This window comes from Alternaria novae-zelandiae (genome assembly GCF_023758075.1).
Source record: "Alternaria novae-zelandiae strain BMP 2774 chromosome Unknown scaffold_4, whole genome shotgun sequence".
Lineage (NCBI taxonomy): Eukaryota > Fungi > Ascomycota > Dothideomycetes > Pleosporales > Pleosporaceae > Alternaria > Alternaria novae-zelandiae.
In genome coordinates, this window is record NW_026056964.1 from 1,656,481 (window position 1) to 1,670,170 (window position 13,690).

General features: G+C 53.6%; 3 protein-coding genes across 3 annotated transcripts; 1 reads left to right on the plus strand and 2 right to left on the minus strand.

Moving 5' to 3' along the window:
• Positions 1 to 4,559: 4,559 nt before the first annotated feature.
• Positions 4,560 to 6,281, minus strand: J4E88_003045 (uncharacterized protein; the record flags this gene model as incomplete). The annotated part of the gene is made up of 2 exons (XM_049396700.1): positions 4,560 to 5,730; positions 5,797 to 6,281. 2 exons carry the CDS (start codon positions 6,279 to 6,281, stop codon positions 4,560 to 4,562), a joined length of 1,656 nt encoding a protein of 551 aa, XP_049258048.1.
• Positions 6,282 to 9,415: 3,134 nt separating this feature from the next.
• J4E88_003046 (uncharacterized protein) lies at positions 9,416 to 10,849 on the plus strand (the record flags this gene model as incomplete). Its single annotated transcript, XM_049396701.1, has 3 exons — positions 9,416 to 9,419; positions 9,486 to 9,629; positions 9,978 to 10,849. 3 exons carry the CDS (start codon positions 9,416 to 9,418, stop codon positions 10,847 to 10,849), a joined length of 1,020 nt encoding a protein of 339 aa, XP_049258049.1.
• Positions 10,850 to 11,363: 514 nt separating this feature from the next.
• J4E88_003047 (uncharacterized protein) lies at positions 11,364 to 12,581 on the minus strand (the record flags this gene model as incomplete). Its single annotated transcript, XM_049396702.1, has 3 exons — positions 11,364 to 11,965; positions 12,017 to 12,488; positions 12,576 to 12,581. The coding sequence occupies 3 exons, from the start codon at positions 12,579 to 12,581 to the stop codon at positions 11,364 to 11,366; spliced, it is 1,080 nt and encodes a 359-aa protein (XP_049258050.1).
• Positions 12,582 to 13,690: the final 1,109 nt, after the last annotated feature.

A 13,690-nucleotide genomic window follows, 5' to 3' on the forward strand; every position in this document is an offset into this window, starting at 1 on the left:
ATCTCCACATCTCCTACTCTCAACCAGCCACAGGCACGCTTTCTGCCCGGGCACCAATCACAACACGAGGCTAAAAAGCTAGCGACGCAAGGCTGCAGATGCGGGGCAACCCTTAACGCTTACCTCGCCCCTCAGCAAGGCAGCCTACTTGCTGCTGGCTGCGGCGCAGTGCGGATCACAAGGCGTAGACTTGGTAAGACTCCCGAGGACGGCTACGTGATTGTAAGCATCATCATCCAACTCTATTCCTTCTTCCCCTGTTACACGACGTCTGTACGCGGAACCGTTATTGTTGTACGAGCGCTTGCAAGTGCGAGAATCTGTGCTGCGGACGGCACGGCATAAGATTTGCAGTAAGGAAGAGCGGTAAGGGACTGTGCGAAAAAGGGGCTTGGCACCGATTTTACGTTCAGCGGGTTTACGAGGATACGACGCGAAGTGCCGAGGTTGATCGCGCAACGTGGTTTTCGCGACGTGTGGTTTAACGCAGGAGAACTTTGCTGGCGACGACAGACAGACTGGGCAGGAAGTTCCAATTGAGTCAAGCACGGGTTGCGCATCGTTGTGATTCTTGTTGCGCCAGGTGTGCGGATCGCAAAGCCAAGAGCGTGGGAAAGTCGTCATACTCGGGCAAAGGACGCGACGGAAAGGGGCGGAGGCGATTGGAATCGACATTGAAGTAGCGATTGAAGGGATCTCAAAGGCGTGAAGGGAAAGAAGTAGGAGTCGTTACTTCCATTGCGACACAGCGCTGCGTCAAGAGACACCTACAAACGAAGAGGAACCTTGGAAGGGAAGCCCCGGACAAAGACAGCAACCACGACGACAACGACGCGAATCCCGCAGGACACCGTCGATCCACCATATCGAAGCTTCTCACAAAACTTGCTCGTGGCTAGGAATCTGCAGCATCATATCGCCATTGCTGCCGCCACCCAAACTTATTCTTATCTTTAAACCTCATCACCGCGCCCGCCAGGCTTTCACCAAACGACACGACCAAACCCATCGCCATGCTCTTAACAATGTCGACCACACACCCGCGCACAAATGAGTTCCTATCTCTACTTTCGCATTGGCACGTCCGCAAGGCCGAAACAACATTCCTCAAACGCCTCAGCATGCGCGGCCTAGAAGTCGTCGCGCTCGCAGCAGCTATGCTCTTCGTTCCACTTACCATGCACCGCGCGGTACAGGGCCTAGACGAGATATACGAACTACTAGGACGAAGAGCGCAATCAACCTATGCGACAACCTCATGGGTGAGCATCGCCGCCGCTGCGACTATGCTTCTAGGATGGCACATCTGGCTCGGTCGGCTGAGTTACAGAACCATTCTAGAAGCGACATCGATACCTTTGGAAACAACCAGTACCACAGATGAAAAGGAGTACCTGAAAGAGAAGAGGGCGCAAGAAGAACGGATATCGTGGGGTCGTATACTCAGCCGCCTCGTCATACCTTGTCTACTCCTTACACTGGGTTCGCACTTCGTTTTCGAAATCTTCACGCGCATCAAGGATCCTAGACCGCGGATTACGCTAAATACTGTGGATATGCAGGAAGCTATAGGGCAGTTGTATGGGTTTCGATGAGGGAGGGTATGTCGAAGTAAGACATTATAGTGTGATTGGCTAGTACGGAAGGAAGGTGCAGATATGGCATGCGACTTCCAGAAAACACCAGCGGCGGACATATCGAAGCCCGGACGTCAACACCATACTGCAACGAGCACCCCGGAGTTTCACACCCAATCCACCGCCCGCGGTGAAAGATAAACACCTCAACACCCGGTGGTTCGTCTTACGAGTACGTACCCCAGGATATACTTCGGCCCAACTCCGGTCCCACGCCACGCCGCAGCAGCATTCTCCTCACCCGTACCCTACGACATTTCTCTCCGCATGATGTCATGTCGAAGACGACTTTCTTGTCCCGTTCATCTACCCCAGACTCGGCCTTATTGTTTACGTCGCACAAGGTATTGCGACGAGTGGGAAAGGTCGTGGCTTCGTTGGGCATCCAGCCAATGTTCTTGGCCAGAGCGCACGTGGAAGCAAGCGAAGTTGGTGTGCGTGGAGGTATTCGGCCCGATTTTCGAGGGGCGAAGTTGGTTGAAGGGCCGAGTGGGTTGACGGGCCGGATGGGGTATTAGCGCGGTTGGTTGCACGTGGTGAGGCTGAGGAAATGGGGATAGTGTTGTGGTATGCAGGCAATAGCACTCGGAGAGATAGCAGTGCTATACATGTGTTTTTCTGACGAGGCTGGGAGATATCAATTGTTAGGGCCATGGCTACGAAACTGGCAACGCACGGAATGTCAAGCGAGAGGGTGGGATAGCTTGCGAGTAGACAAAAACATGTGCTTCTTGAGAAGGCGTAACATGGTACATATCGGATTGGTAGAATCATTGTTATCAAGCTAGATGTCTGATTCTTATGCGGTCTACGGAAGTAATCTTGACGATAATCTGATCATCCATCCCAGAATTAATGAAGACTGTCTACAGGATTTCTGCGGACTTGATCGCACATGGCTTCATCAATGCTACAGGGCGAGACCGAACGAGCTATCGATCTATAGACAAGCATTTGGTTCAGCCCGAGTTACACAGTCTGGCATGCTGCGCATTCTACGCCGGGTCAAAAATCTCAGGGCCGCTATACTCACAGGTACACTACTACTACTGTCCACCCATCTTCAACTGGAGGATGACAGCACCGGTGGATCTAGACAAACCATCCTACGTCAGATCGCCCACGGAGATATCTCGAGCCGCAAGCGTACCGCATACGAACCGCGGTAGCGTACCGTAAGATTCCAGTGGTACCCTTCCACATGACGGGCGTCTGGCTCGCGACAGCGCAACGTCAGAAACGTGTACCGTACCACGGTCTCGGGGGTAATGATAGATAGCGCATGTCTAGCGATGATCACATGTGTCAATTCCACACTGGGCGTTTCTCCGCCAAGGAAGCATGTCTGGGTGTTGCGCTTTCACCAGGAATGTGTTTTCCGACGGGGAAGGACCGCGTTGTTCAGTCTATCTGCTGCGATGGTCAGTACGCGACAACTGCTCCACATTACCTCTTTCTGCGATGTGATCCAGTATCCCACGTTGATACCAAGAGATAGAGCATCCAAGAGCTGTATCGCGGTTCCGCAGTCTTAGATGAAGCTTGGTCTTCAGCCATCCATTTTCCGTAAATCCAATAACATGATCGGTCCACGATGTGAACAATGCGGGGAAAGATGGAGCCGTCTGGCAATCCCGGTTAGACAATCCACACGTTATCAATTGCGGAGAAGGTCCTGCAAGGTACGGACATCGAGCCAAAACGACGTGAACCAGCATGAATAGTGTGTTCGCGGCAGTGGGAGGCTCCAATGCGTCAACCCGGAGGCGTGGTGTAGGCGGGATCGCGGTGCGCCACCAGAGGTACCGGGATGCTGGCGACGGGATCAGTTGAACGTTTTGGGATGTAAAGAGCGATGTTATATATCGCGCACCGACGCGAACATGGCTGGAGATGGCCTGAGGTGTCGTCTTCCCTTAGTCGAAGGTCCGAGATAAGCTCAATGGTGTTGCAGCGTTCGAGGCACGGTCACGTAGATGCGCATAGGATCTATGATCCGAGCGAATCGGCGGCTGTCTGCCTCGAGAACCCAAGTTTTCCCGCGGTCTGTTGTCAAGGATGTCTGTAGCTGCGCCGAAAGCCTGGCGATAAGACATGTAAGACATTAGGCCCACCTCACGACCGAGTTCCTGGGTCTCAAGGCCTCAGATTCAGCCTGTGAACATTGACCAACCTTTGATGCAGGCGACTGCGTGCGTGGGTGTTGGTGAACTGATACGGGTTGATAGTGGCGTACGCGGGGGCTGACGCGAGGCGCATCGAGGCAGATATGGTGGGCTGGCGCGCATCGCAACAATAGCGGAGAAACTTTCGGAAAGCATTGCCAAGCGCTTTAATATGTTTGTTCGATGCACGCATGTAAATTCGGGAGACTCTTCGGAGGCCAGGTAGATGGAGTGGAAGCTGCAGATATCTTGCTCTACTCAATACACGCAGGCGAAATGTCGATCGACGTTGAGAGGTAATTGCGACCGTGCCTTAGTGAGACAAAGCAACTATCGCCTCGGACCGTATGATGCTAGGTAAGCCTGCGCGTGACAACAGACGTACCGCAGCGTTGCCAATAATAGTAGTGTCGCGTGGGAGGCCTCGTACGGATGTGTCGCATTGGATAGTCGTCCTAGCAGTGTCGCTTAGGCTATTGCAGCGGATGCCACAATGAAGACATCACAGTCGAAGCTCAATGCATGTTGTCGCTTGGGTATCTTTCTCCGCCTCGCTGTTTGTCGCATGGGTATAGCGGAGGTCGGTCATCATTCGCAAGTCGCTGTTGCTCGAAATTCGCAGAATGAATGGGTATTGATTTATGTTAAAGCGCAGCCAGTGCTCATAGGCTTCTGGCGATAGAAAATCTATCCAATGACGTTAGATCATGGCAGAACATCTCTGCTATACAGGTTTCGCTGAGTCGCTGAAAGCAATTCAAACAGCACGCTTGTCCACGGGGACGTTGCGCTTCAGTCCGATGAGCTGAAGCATCTCGGTCCAGAAGCCGACAGGCGGTGTGATGAAGGAGGCCTCGTAAGCGTCGATGAGAGGAGCATCCCAGACAAGGTCAACCTCATGCGGCTTCAGCCACTTCGTCCTCTTGAGGACCTTCCAGAACACGAACAGGATCGGAGCAACACCAACCATGGTGTAGTACGTGAAGAAAGACTCGATGGAGAATTCTCCCACAAAGGTGCTGTATCCGTACACGAATACAACGCAAATTTCGAAGCATAGCGCGAACCAGGTACCGTAGGGCTGGAAGTAACCGCAGTAAGGGAGGGTCTTACGGTCAAGACCCTGGACCTTGCAGGCCTTGTAGAATGCGAGGTAGGTACCGCACATGACGATGTAGTTGATGATACCTCCGGCGGTGATGATGTTGACGAGCCAGGTCAGGACCTTGGCGGAGTCGGAAGACAGCTGGAGGAAGGACAAGAACGGGAAGATCATGACTACCGCAAAGCAGTAGATAGGAACACCGTTCTTGGTGCACTTGCGCAGGAACTTAGGAGCGCGGCCCTCGATCGCGAGCGAGTACAGACTGCGAGTCGCACAGTACGTGTACGTGTTTCCGGCAGAGAAGATACTCGTGATCAAGAGGGCGTTGACGAGATGGGGAAGGCCACCAATGTTGAGGTTCTTCATGGCGATGACGTAGGGAGACGCGGCAGCGCTGCTCTCTCCTGCCTCCAAGACACTGACGAGCTCTGGGTCGTTGTAGGCTAGAACAACGCCAACGCAAAGAGCGCCGAGGATGAAGAAGGCACCGAATCGGAAGTAAACTGTCTTGAATGCAGTCTTGATGTAGGCACGTGGGCGCTTGGCTTCACCGGAGACCATGGAAATGTACTCAGGACCAACAATGCAGAAGGAAGCAGCCCAGAGGGAGCCGAGGAAGCCTTCGAAACGATCAAGGGAGCTGCCGCCGGGCATTGGGCCCGGGTCGCGCCAGTGTCGGAAACCGTAAGCATCCTTCTGGGGGTTACCTCCGACCATGGTGATGAAGGTGAAGCAGTAGAGGATCAGGATCAGCAGAACCTTGCCTCCAGAGAGCCAGAATTCAGCTTCACCGTAAGCCTTTACAGCCAAGATGTTGCAAGCACTAAGAGCGATTAGTTCTTGTCCCTCACATAGGATACTACCCTTAGGGCAAACTGGTAGGTCTTACGCGTATAGGACAATCACGCCCGCACAGACAGCAGCGACTGGAATGTCATCTCTCCAGAACCGCAGCACAATGTTAAGGGCCGTGATCTCGAACGGGATCAGCAGAGCCTCGTAGAAGAAGAAGTTCCAGCCAGCCATGAAGCCTAGGGACTCATCAACCCATTTTCCAGCCATTCGGATGAAGCCTCCGGATACAGGCATGAAACTGGCCATCTCGGCCATGGCGTTGTTCACGAGAGCGATGATGCAAGAGTATCCAGTGTATGCGAGGAGTAGACCGAGGGGACCGCCCTTGTTGAGAGCACCACCGATTGACACAAACAGAGCAGTACCAATGGAACCACCAATAGCGATGAGCTGAATTTGGCGGTTACCAAGGTGACGCTGCAGGTCGTCGGAGTTGTCGGTCATCTGGCCATGTTGGATATCGTCACCAGGATACGCCTCGCGGACGTACTCTCCAGAATACTTCTTGTCTTCGGCCATGGTTGCAATGGGGGGTTTGTCGCTTTAGGCAGAAAGGGAATTGTCGCTCTGGAGTATTGTCGCGTATGGAAAGTCGCTTTGGTATGGGGTTTGTCGCTCTGGAGTCGACGCTTGGGGGAGGGATCGACTATCAGTCGCGTGGGGGAGCAGCAAAAGCTACGACAAAACGAGGTGCACTGGAAGCCAGTGAACGGAAGGAAGGCTACAACTTGGTAGAGGAAGTGAGATTGCCCTTGGTCGGAGCCAGGACCCTGGGGTGAAGGGCGCGGTACTTATACGGAGGACAGGCGCGGCACACCCAGTGTGCCCTGTCTGTGGATCCTCTCGGTGGTGAGCGCTGCGATGCCACTACGAGTCCAAAGAGGTTTGGTGGGGCGCTAGGCGACCGGCGACGACTAACGCCCTGGGGCGTAGTCCATGTACCGCAATTCTGGGCATGGGATTCGACGGTACAGAGTTTTCAACCCACCCCGGCTGCACTGCTGCGTAGCGACCCCGCTCGTTTTGTCGCACGCGAATGGAGATGCGCCTTCCCTCAGTAGCGGCGTCGACGGCACCACCCTACTGCGCCGGCCTGGCCAAGCCTGGCTCAGCGACGCAGCGGAAACACCTTGTTCGCCCATGGGCAAGCGCGCCTGGGTTAAGCACTGGGGTGGGCGACCAGGGCCCAGGTCCCTCGCCGTTCAAAGACAGTTAAGGGAACGTAATCCAGCGTGGCGGGCCTCCGGTGCTGGCGAGTGGCTGCATGCGAGCATGGCGATGCGAACAACAGGTAGCGGGCCATTTGTCACACCAAGCTCGTGGGTTTCTGGGGTCGGGCGCGATTGCTTCTGGCGTGGCGCTTTGCGGCTGACAGCTCGCATCTTTTGTGAGAAACAGGTCGTCTGATGCCGCCAGCTCCAAGCATGGGAGCCGCATAACGAAGCCTCTGGACCGGCTCTCGGCTGATAACAAGGAAAGAACGCCACGGTGCTTGATTCGTGTTCGCCGCCTTAGATACGTTGAGAGATTGGCATTGCGGGAAGCCGAGCCATGTACAAATCAGATGACGGCATCGCGCGTGAGAAGTACCGGTGGCCCTCGTGGGTGCCCTGGACGCTGCAGCCGGCACACAGTTCTGAATGCACAATAGGCGGCATCGCGGCATACGTCGGTCCTTCTCAGTCTGCCATGGAAGTTGTGTGCGACATGAAACTGATAGCCATCTTGGGGGTTTGCTTCGGCATTTTGCGCTGGCCGTCTGAATGTGGTCGCAAAGAGCGCGGCGCCTTGGGGTCGGAATGTGGAATCTGCCTACAGGTAAGTTGCCTTATGCACAGCTTCGAAGATCCGCAGCAGTAGCGAATCCCAGGAGATATTCTGTGGAACACTCCCACTGCTCAAGCCTCGAAGGTGATAGCGCTCAGCCTCTCGCATCAGCGTGCGGTCGCTGTCTGCCTAAAAGCAATGGCTTCTCGGCATTGCCCCATCGTCGGCTGAGCGGCAATCGCGTCGTGTCTGTATTGAAGTCCGAGTCGTTTAAGATGCGAAATGATGATATTGTGGTGGTTTCAATGAGCAGGAGGTGAAGAGAAGAATGGAAGTCACGACAGCAACTTGGTGATCTTCTCTCCGACTCCGGCGCCGGCTCGTCGTCGGTTCGTCGCTCCTGCCTCTCTCCTGCCAAACCTCTAAGAAGGAAGCGACAGCGCACAACACATCTTCACAGGCATGGACTCAGCAGGACAAACTACTTAGTATGTCTCTCTATTGATGCGCGAACAGCCGACGACCCTGAAAGACTACATCTATCACCTCGGCAGTACCACCTTGCGCTGGAGATGTCCAGCGGCGTGTGTCTTGGCCTATAGAGCATACAACTTATCGACCCGATCTGCTTACTGTTATCGAAATATCTCCATCGACGATGCACTTTCAGATCGCAGGCTCGCTGTGGCCGATACGTCGAGGCTGTGTGCCGCTGCATGTACATTTTCCTTCTTCGCTAAGCCTTACGATACACACATCTAGATCACTACCGCCGCTTTTAAGTGGTGTGCCACAACACCATCCTGACGATCACAGCTTTTCCGCGGCATTACAACGCACATTTCTCGACCATCGTACTCTTCACTTCTCTGCGCCTACACCATTTGGAGCGAGTCACGCTTCGGAACAAAGACCCTTCGTCGTAGTCATTTCTTATCGGTTTACAGCTGGTGGAGACGAAGGGTCTCCATTTTCGACCCAGACCCACTCTCACTCCCGCCGTTCCGCGATGCTCCTGGACGGACCCTGGAATTGAACGCAGGAACCGAAGGATGTGCGGCTTTTACATGATCCCAGTCATCAATCGAACATCCTTGGACCTTTGTCTATCGAGGTAGGCGATACCTGAGACTACCGCCTACACGATATTGTTGAAGTTCCCGAGGGAGAGACTATCTTTCCAAATCTAGTATACCAACATCCCAGGCTCGGTTCGTCGCAGTATGGATATTTGCCTTTTTCTCAAGCCACGCAGTCGCGTCACAAATACCCGATCTCGCTCATCTTTAAACTTCATTTTCGGGTGCTCAAAGCGAAAATGGGCAGATAGGTAAGTCAAGAGCTGCTTCTTGATACAGGTATTTGCAGCTTGAGCTGGGGCTTAGCAGTGATCTGCCCCGCTCCTGCCGCCTGCCTCTTGCCCCTCCATGATACGTTGGCTGCGCCTGCGCTTTACGAACCTCAGCCTCACCAGCTTAGCCACGAGGTCCCTCTTGCAGCCTGAACAGCATCTTGAATCTAATTTCTGCACGCATCTGGCATCACACGCGCTTTTCTCCTCATCCCTGCAGCCTCAACTAGTACTTGTTATCACCGAGCATCTCCTTACTCCAAGATCCCTCTCCAACTCGCGTCGCACAGCTGTGATACGTTCCCTCACAAGCCTCCGAGTGTTCTTGTTACAAATCGCGCCTACAACGAAGCTCCACGTCACCTATATTGCGCCTCGAAGACTGCTGTGCGACCCATCTTGCATCAATCTCAGAACGAATACTCTGGGCAGACATTTACACCAGTCTTGCGTACCTATAAAGCCTACATCAATCCTGCGAGTTTCAAGTATTGAACAAAACCAACATTGAACGCGCCAGAGAGCACTAAACATCATGTGTCGGTGGTTCGCATACATTTCACCAACGGAGCCATGCCTTCTTTCTGACGTCCTCATCACGCCAGACAACAGCATCAGCAAGCAATGCTCTGAGCACTATCTCCCGAAACTACTGCCGCATAACGAGGAAAAGGATCTGGATGACTCCCCAGATGAGTTGATGCGTATGCGCAACTCATTACTGAACATGGACGGGCTTGGCATTGCTTGTACGTACTACAATACCTTCTTAGATCATCGTACATGTTCTCTGTTGTATGGCGGCACGGCACCGATGTGCACAGCGGTCACACTCACTCCATTTAAGGGGAGAACCGGACACCTATGTCCGCAAAGCACAATTTTTCGTTAGTAAAAGGACAGCCTAGGAAGACTACATTGCCTTTTTTAGTGTACAACCCTCGGCTTGTAGGGCAATGTAGACTTTAGGGCGTCTGTCTAGTCTTTCCATTGACTAGGGTGTACCCTTCATAGGTGATCTCCAAGGATTTGGAGTTTTACGAATGCGAAACGTGATGATACAACCAGTCGGTTGACAACTGCTCACATTCACCCAGGGTACACCACAGCGACCTCATCCTACGTTAAGCACGTCACCGGCCCCCGCCCCGCACTCTACAAGTCCCAATCCCCACCCATCAATGACTTCAACTTCAAATCCCTGTGCCACAACACCGAATCGCAATGCGTCTTCGCCCATATCCGCGCCACAAGCGGCTCCGTGGTAACGCAAGTGAACAGCCATCCCTTCGTATTCGGCCGCCACGTCTTCATGCACAACGGCGTCATCTCAAACTTCTCGTCGATCCGCCGCGAAATGACCTCGCTTCTCTCCTTCGACGCCTACTGCAACGTCCTCGGCAGCACAGACTCCGAACACGCCGCCGCCCTCTACATGACCAACCTAACCAACAGCAGCACCAAAGAAGCCTGGGAGAAACCCTACCCCCTCAAGAAGATGCTCGAAGCCATGCAGAAAACCGTCGTCCAAATCCTCACTTTGCAAAACCGCACACTGGGTGAAGCCAACACGCCCAATTCCCTCAACTTCTGCACCACGGACGGAACGAAAATGCTCGCCATCCGCTTCCGCAACCACGTCTCGCAGCAACCGCCCAGTCTCTATTGGTCTGAGTTTGCGGGTCGTACGCTCAATACGAAGTTCCCTGGTGACCCGGATAGTAAGGATGGCGGGAGTGCGGATGCGCGAGCGGAGATTGGTGAGGCTGGTGCGATGGGTAAGCATACGATTATCGCGTCGGAGCCTACGACGTATGATGAGAAGGAGTGGAACTTGATCAAGAGGAATTGCGCGTTGATGGTTGATGAAGATGGGATTGAGCGGGAGGTCGAGATTGAGTATGATGATGCGCTGAATGCGAGGGACCCGAAGTTTGATGGTCCGGCTGAAGCGGTGGGTGGGAAGTAGGTGGATGGTAGTGGTGATAGATTGATGGCTTGAGACGCATACACATCAGCCTAGAAAGAAACCGAACACCATGGAGCCTACATGACCACAAGGCTTACTAATTTTACTCACTTTATCCTAGTGTAGCCCACGCATCTTATCAGATCTGTTTTCTTGTATGAGATGCGTAGGACGTGAAGATCATGTTTATCTGCTGTTTTAGCTTGGATGATCTCGTCCCTGTGGTCTTTACGCAATCTCTCCTTTGCTCAGGGTTATTCTAGCGACAAGCATACATGGGTTCTTCATCTTGGATCTGACAGTCACCCTTCGCATCGGCGACTTGGACGTAAGATATATTGTTTGATATTATTACCGATCGGACGCTATTAAATCGAAGACAGACTATGGTACAAAGGCGTCCAGGTATACACGGGAGGTATCTGACAGGTGCCATTGTTGTCGCGGAAACGATTCGCTTTCGCTAAAGTTAAATCTGAAAGTCGATCAAGTGCAAATCCACTCGTCCCAGCGATCACCTGTACCCAGCCTCACCGCTCCACGGTATACCATCCGGTCTAAGTCCCATAGCTTCTTTCTGCTCCATCTGCTTCCTCAACTCGGCTTCTCGTCTCGCGTCTTCCACATACCGCAACCTCTCCCTTCTAGCCTTCTCCTTCAACTCTCCGAAGGGATCGAATCGCTCGCTCTCGGGGTTCTTGAAGGGATTCTGCTGCCAGCTTCCCCGATCCGTGAGCGTTGTACTCCGGGGTCTGTTGTTCAACACATCGTACGCTTTGTTGAGAGGTGGATCTGCGAAAGGATTCGGCGTTGGTGGTACACGGGTAGAGCGTTCTGTGGACACGGTCTCTGGGCGGGAGTATGGACCTGGGCCAAAGAGAGTGTTGCTGCGATCGGTAGAGCGGGTAAGATGAGCGGTTGCTCCGCCGGCATTTCCGCCATTGAGGCGCGCGAAGATCGAAGACGCGTCGCCTACATGTGCAGTCTCCGGGGGTGGGACGTGATCGTTCGCGTATGGATTGAACGTCTCAAACGGCGGACCCTTGTCAATGTAACTGTGCCTCCGCTTCCGGCGCTTGATGAAGACGAAGCCGGCAACTAACAGCGCTAATGCACCTATTCAACAATTAGCAACGATCTATAGCAGCGACAATGACGATGACTGACCAAGTACACCAAGGACAATTGCTGCAGTCATGGCCTCTTTAGTCATGATAGGCTCTTGTTCTCGTTGTGGCAGCCTCTGGGGACCGGCGTTTCCGTCAAGTTCTGGCTCAGCTGTGTTTTGGGGCGGCGAAGTAAGAGATATCGGAGGCATCGAAGATCGCTCCGGGTTCCCTGTTGGCATGACTTCCTTGACGATTGTTGACGTTATGGTAGGGCGAACGGCGGTAGACAAGGTGGTTTCGCCAGTGATCTGAGGTTGTGCTGCGTTGTTACCACCAGAAGGGCCGCCGAAGGTGAATGAAGGTACAGACGTAGTCGCAGCATCACTCTCTCCTGATGATGTTGGCATTGACGGAGCGGCAGTTGGATCGGGTCCGAGGGTTTGGACGGGCCTTCCCGTGGATGTCGCTGTAGCACCGCTCTGTACTGGCGAAGGTGGCTCCTCCTCGTCTTCGGATTCCGAGTCCTCGCTCTCCGATATGTCACCGCCGACTGTAGATGGGCTGCTGAATGGTGAGTCTGGACTCTCTGGACCTTCCTCCTCCTCGCCCGCAGCGACAGGCATCGTACTCGCGATAGGATCGTTGCGACGAACGCGTCTTGGGAAGATCTTGACCGGCGATGGTCGTCGAAGCTGATAGCGAGCCATGGTAGATATGATGAAAGGTATTAAGTAAATGTACGCTGAATTGCGCTCGCGCAAGTAACATCAACAAACTATAGTAAAGTAAACAATGTCCCCAGGACTAAGAACCGAAAATGAATGTATCCGGTCGACGGAGAAATGAAAATAGTACCTGACTTCCTAAGGAACGATGATCCGCATCAGTCAAGAAGTGGAAAGGAAAGTGAAGCAATGGAGATGGAGACGCCAATGCTATCAATGTGGGATGACGGCTTGGGGGCTTGCCGTCAGGGTCATTACCTTCAGTCGCATAACGTCTCCAAAGCGCGAATCAGTGGGTCAGCTCGGGGCTACCTTGATCCCCAGCGCGGTGCGGAGTATGCCATTGAAACGGCTGTTCTGTTATTGGGCCAACGTTGTTGTCCTTGAAACTAAGGCTCACCTACTGCCACAGTATACAGTGTGCGATCGTCAGGAAAGGAGTATGAAACTGTTGACACGAGCGATGCTAAGACATGCTCTGGCCAGGAAGCTTTGGTTGCGCGGGTTGCGATTGGTCCCGGGGAATACGTGAGACGTCTTGGCGGTTTGACCTGACGATGATGGATCGCGTTGTGCTTCAGCACCTCCACACACGCGGCGGTGGCATATGGGTCGTTAGAGCCACACACCGGTCTTTTCGTGCAATTTGCGGGTTAAGGCGGTGGTTCTCAAGAGTAAAGCCATGACGCGCTTCGTGGGCCCAGCGCGCGTCAGAGCTGTCTAAAGACGCGTACATCGGACTTTCATCCAACAGTTGGATAAACCTAAACCCGCCAACGGAGAACAGCAAAGAAAAGTCGCGTCAGATACTTCAGCGGTCGGTATCGCAATCCTCGGGGGTGGTGAGGCACGTACAGCCGCTGGCCTCGGGAGGTGAGGAAGAAGTAGAGCTCCTAACCCCAAGTTTGACAGTCGGACTGTTTTCGCGCTAAAATCGCCCCCAACGCACGACCCAACGCACAGCCCACCCCACCAAAGTTTGCCAGCGGTCTCGCATCGTCGCCAAC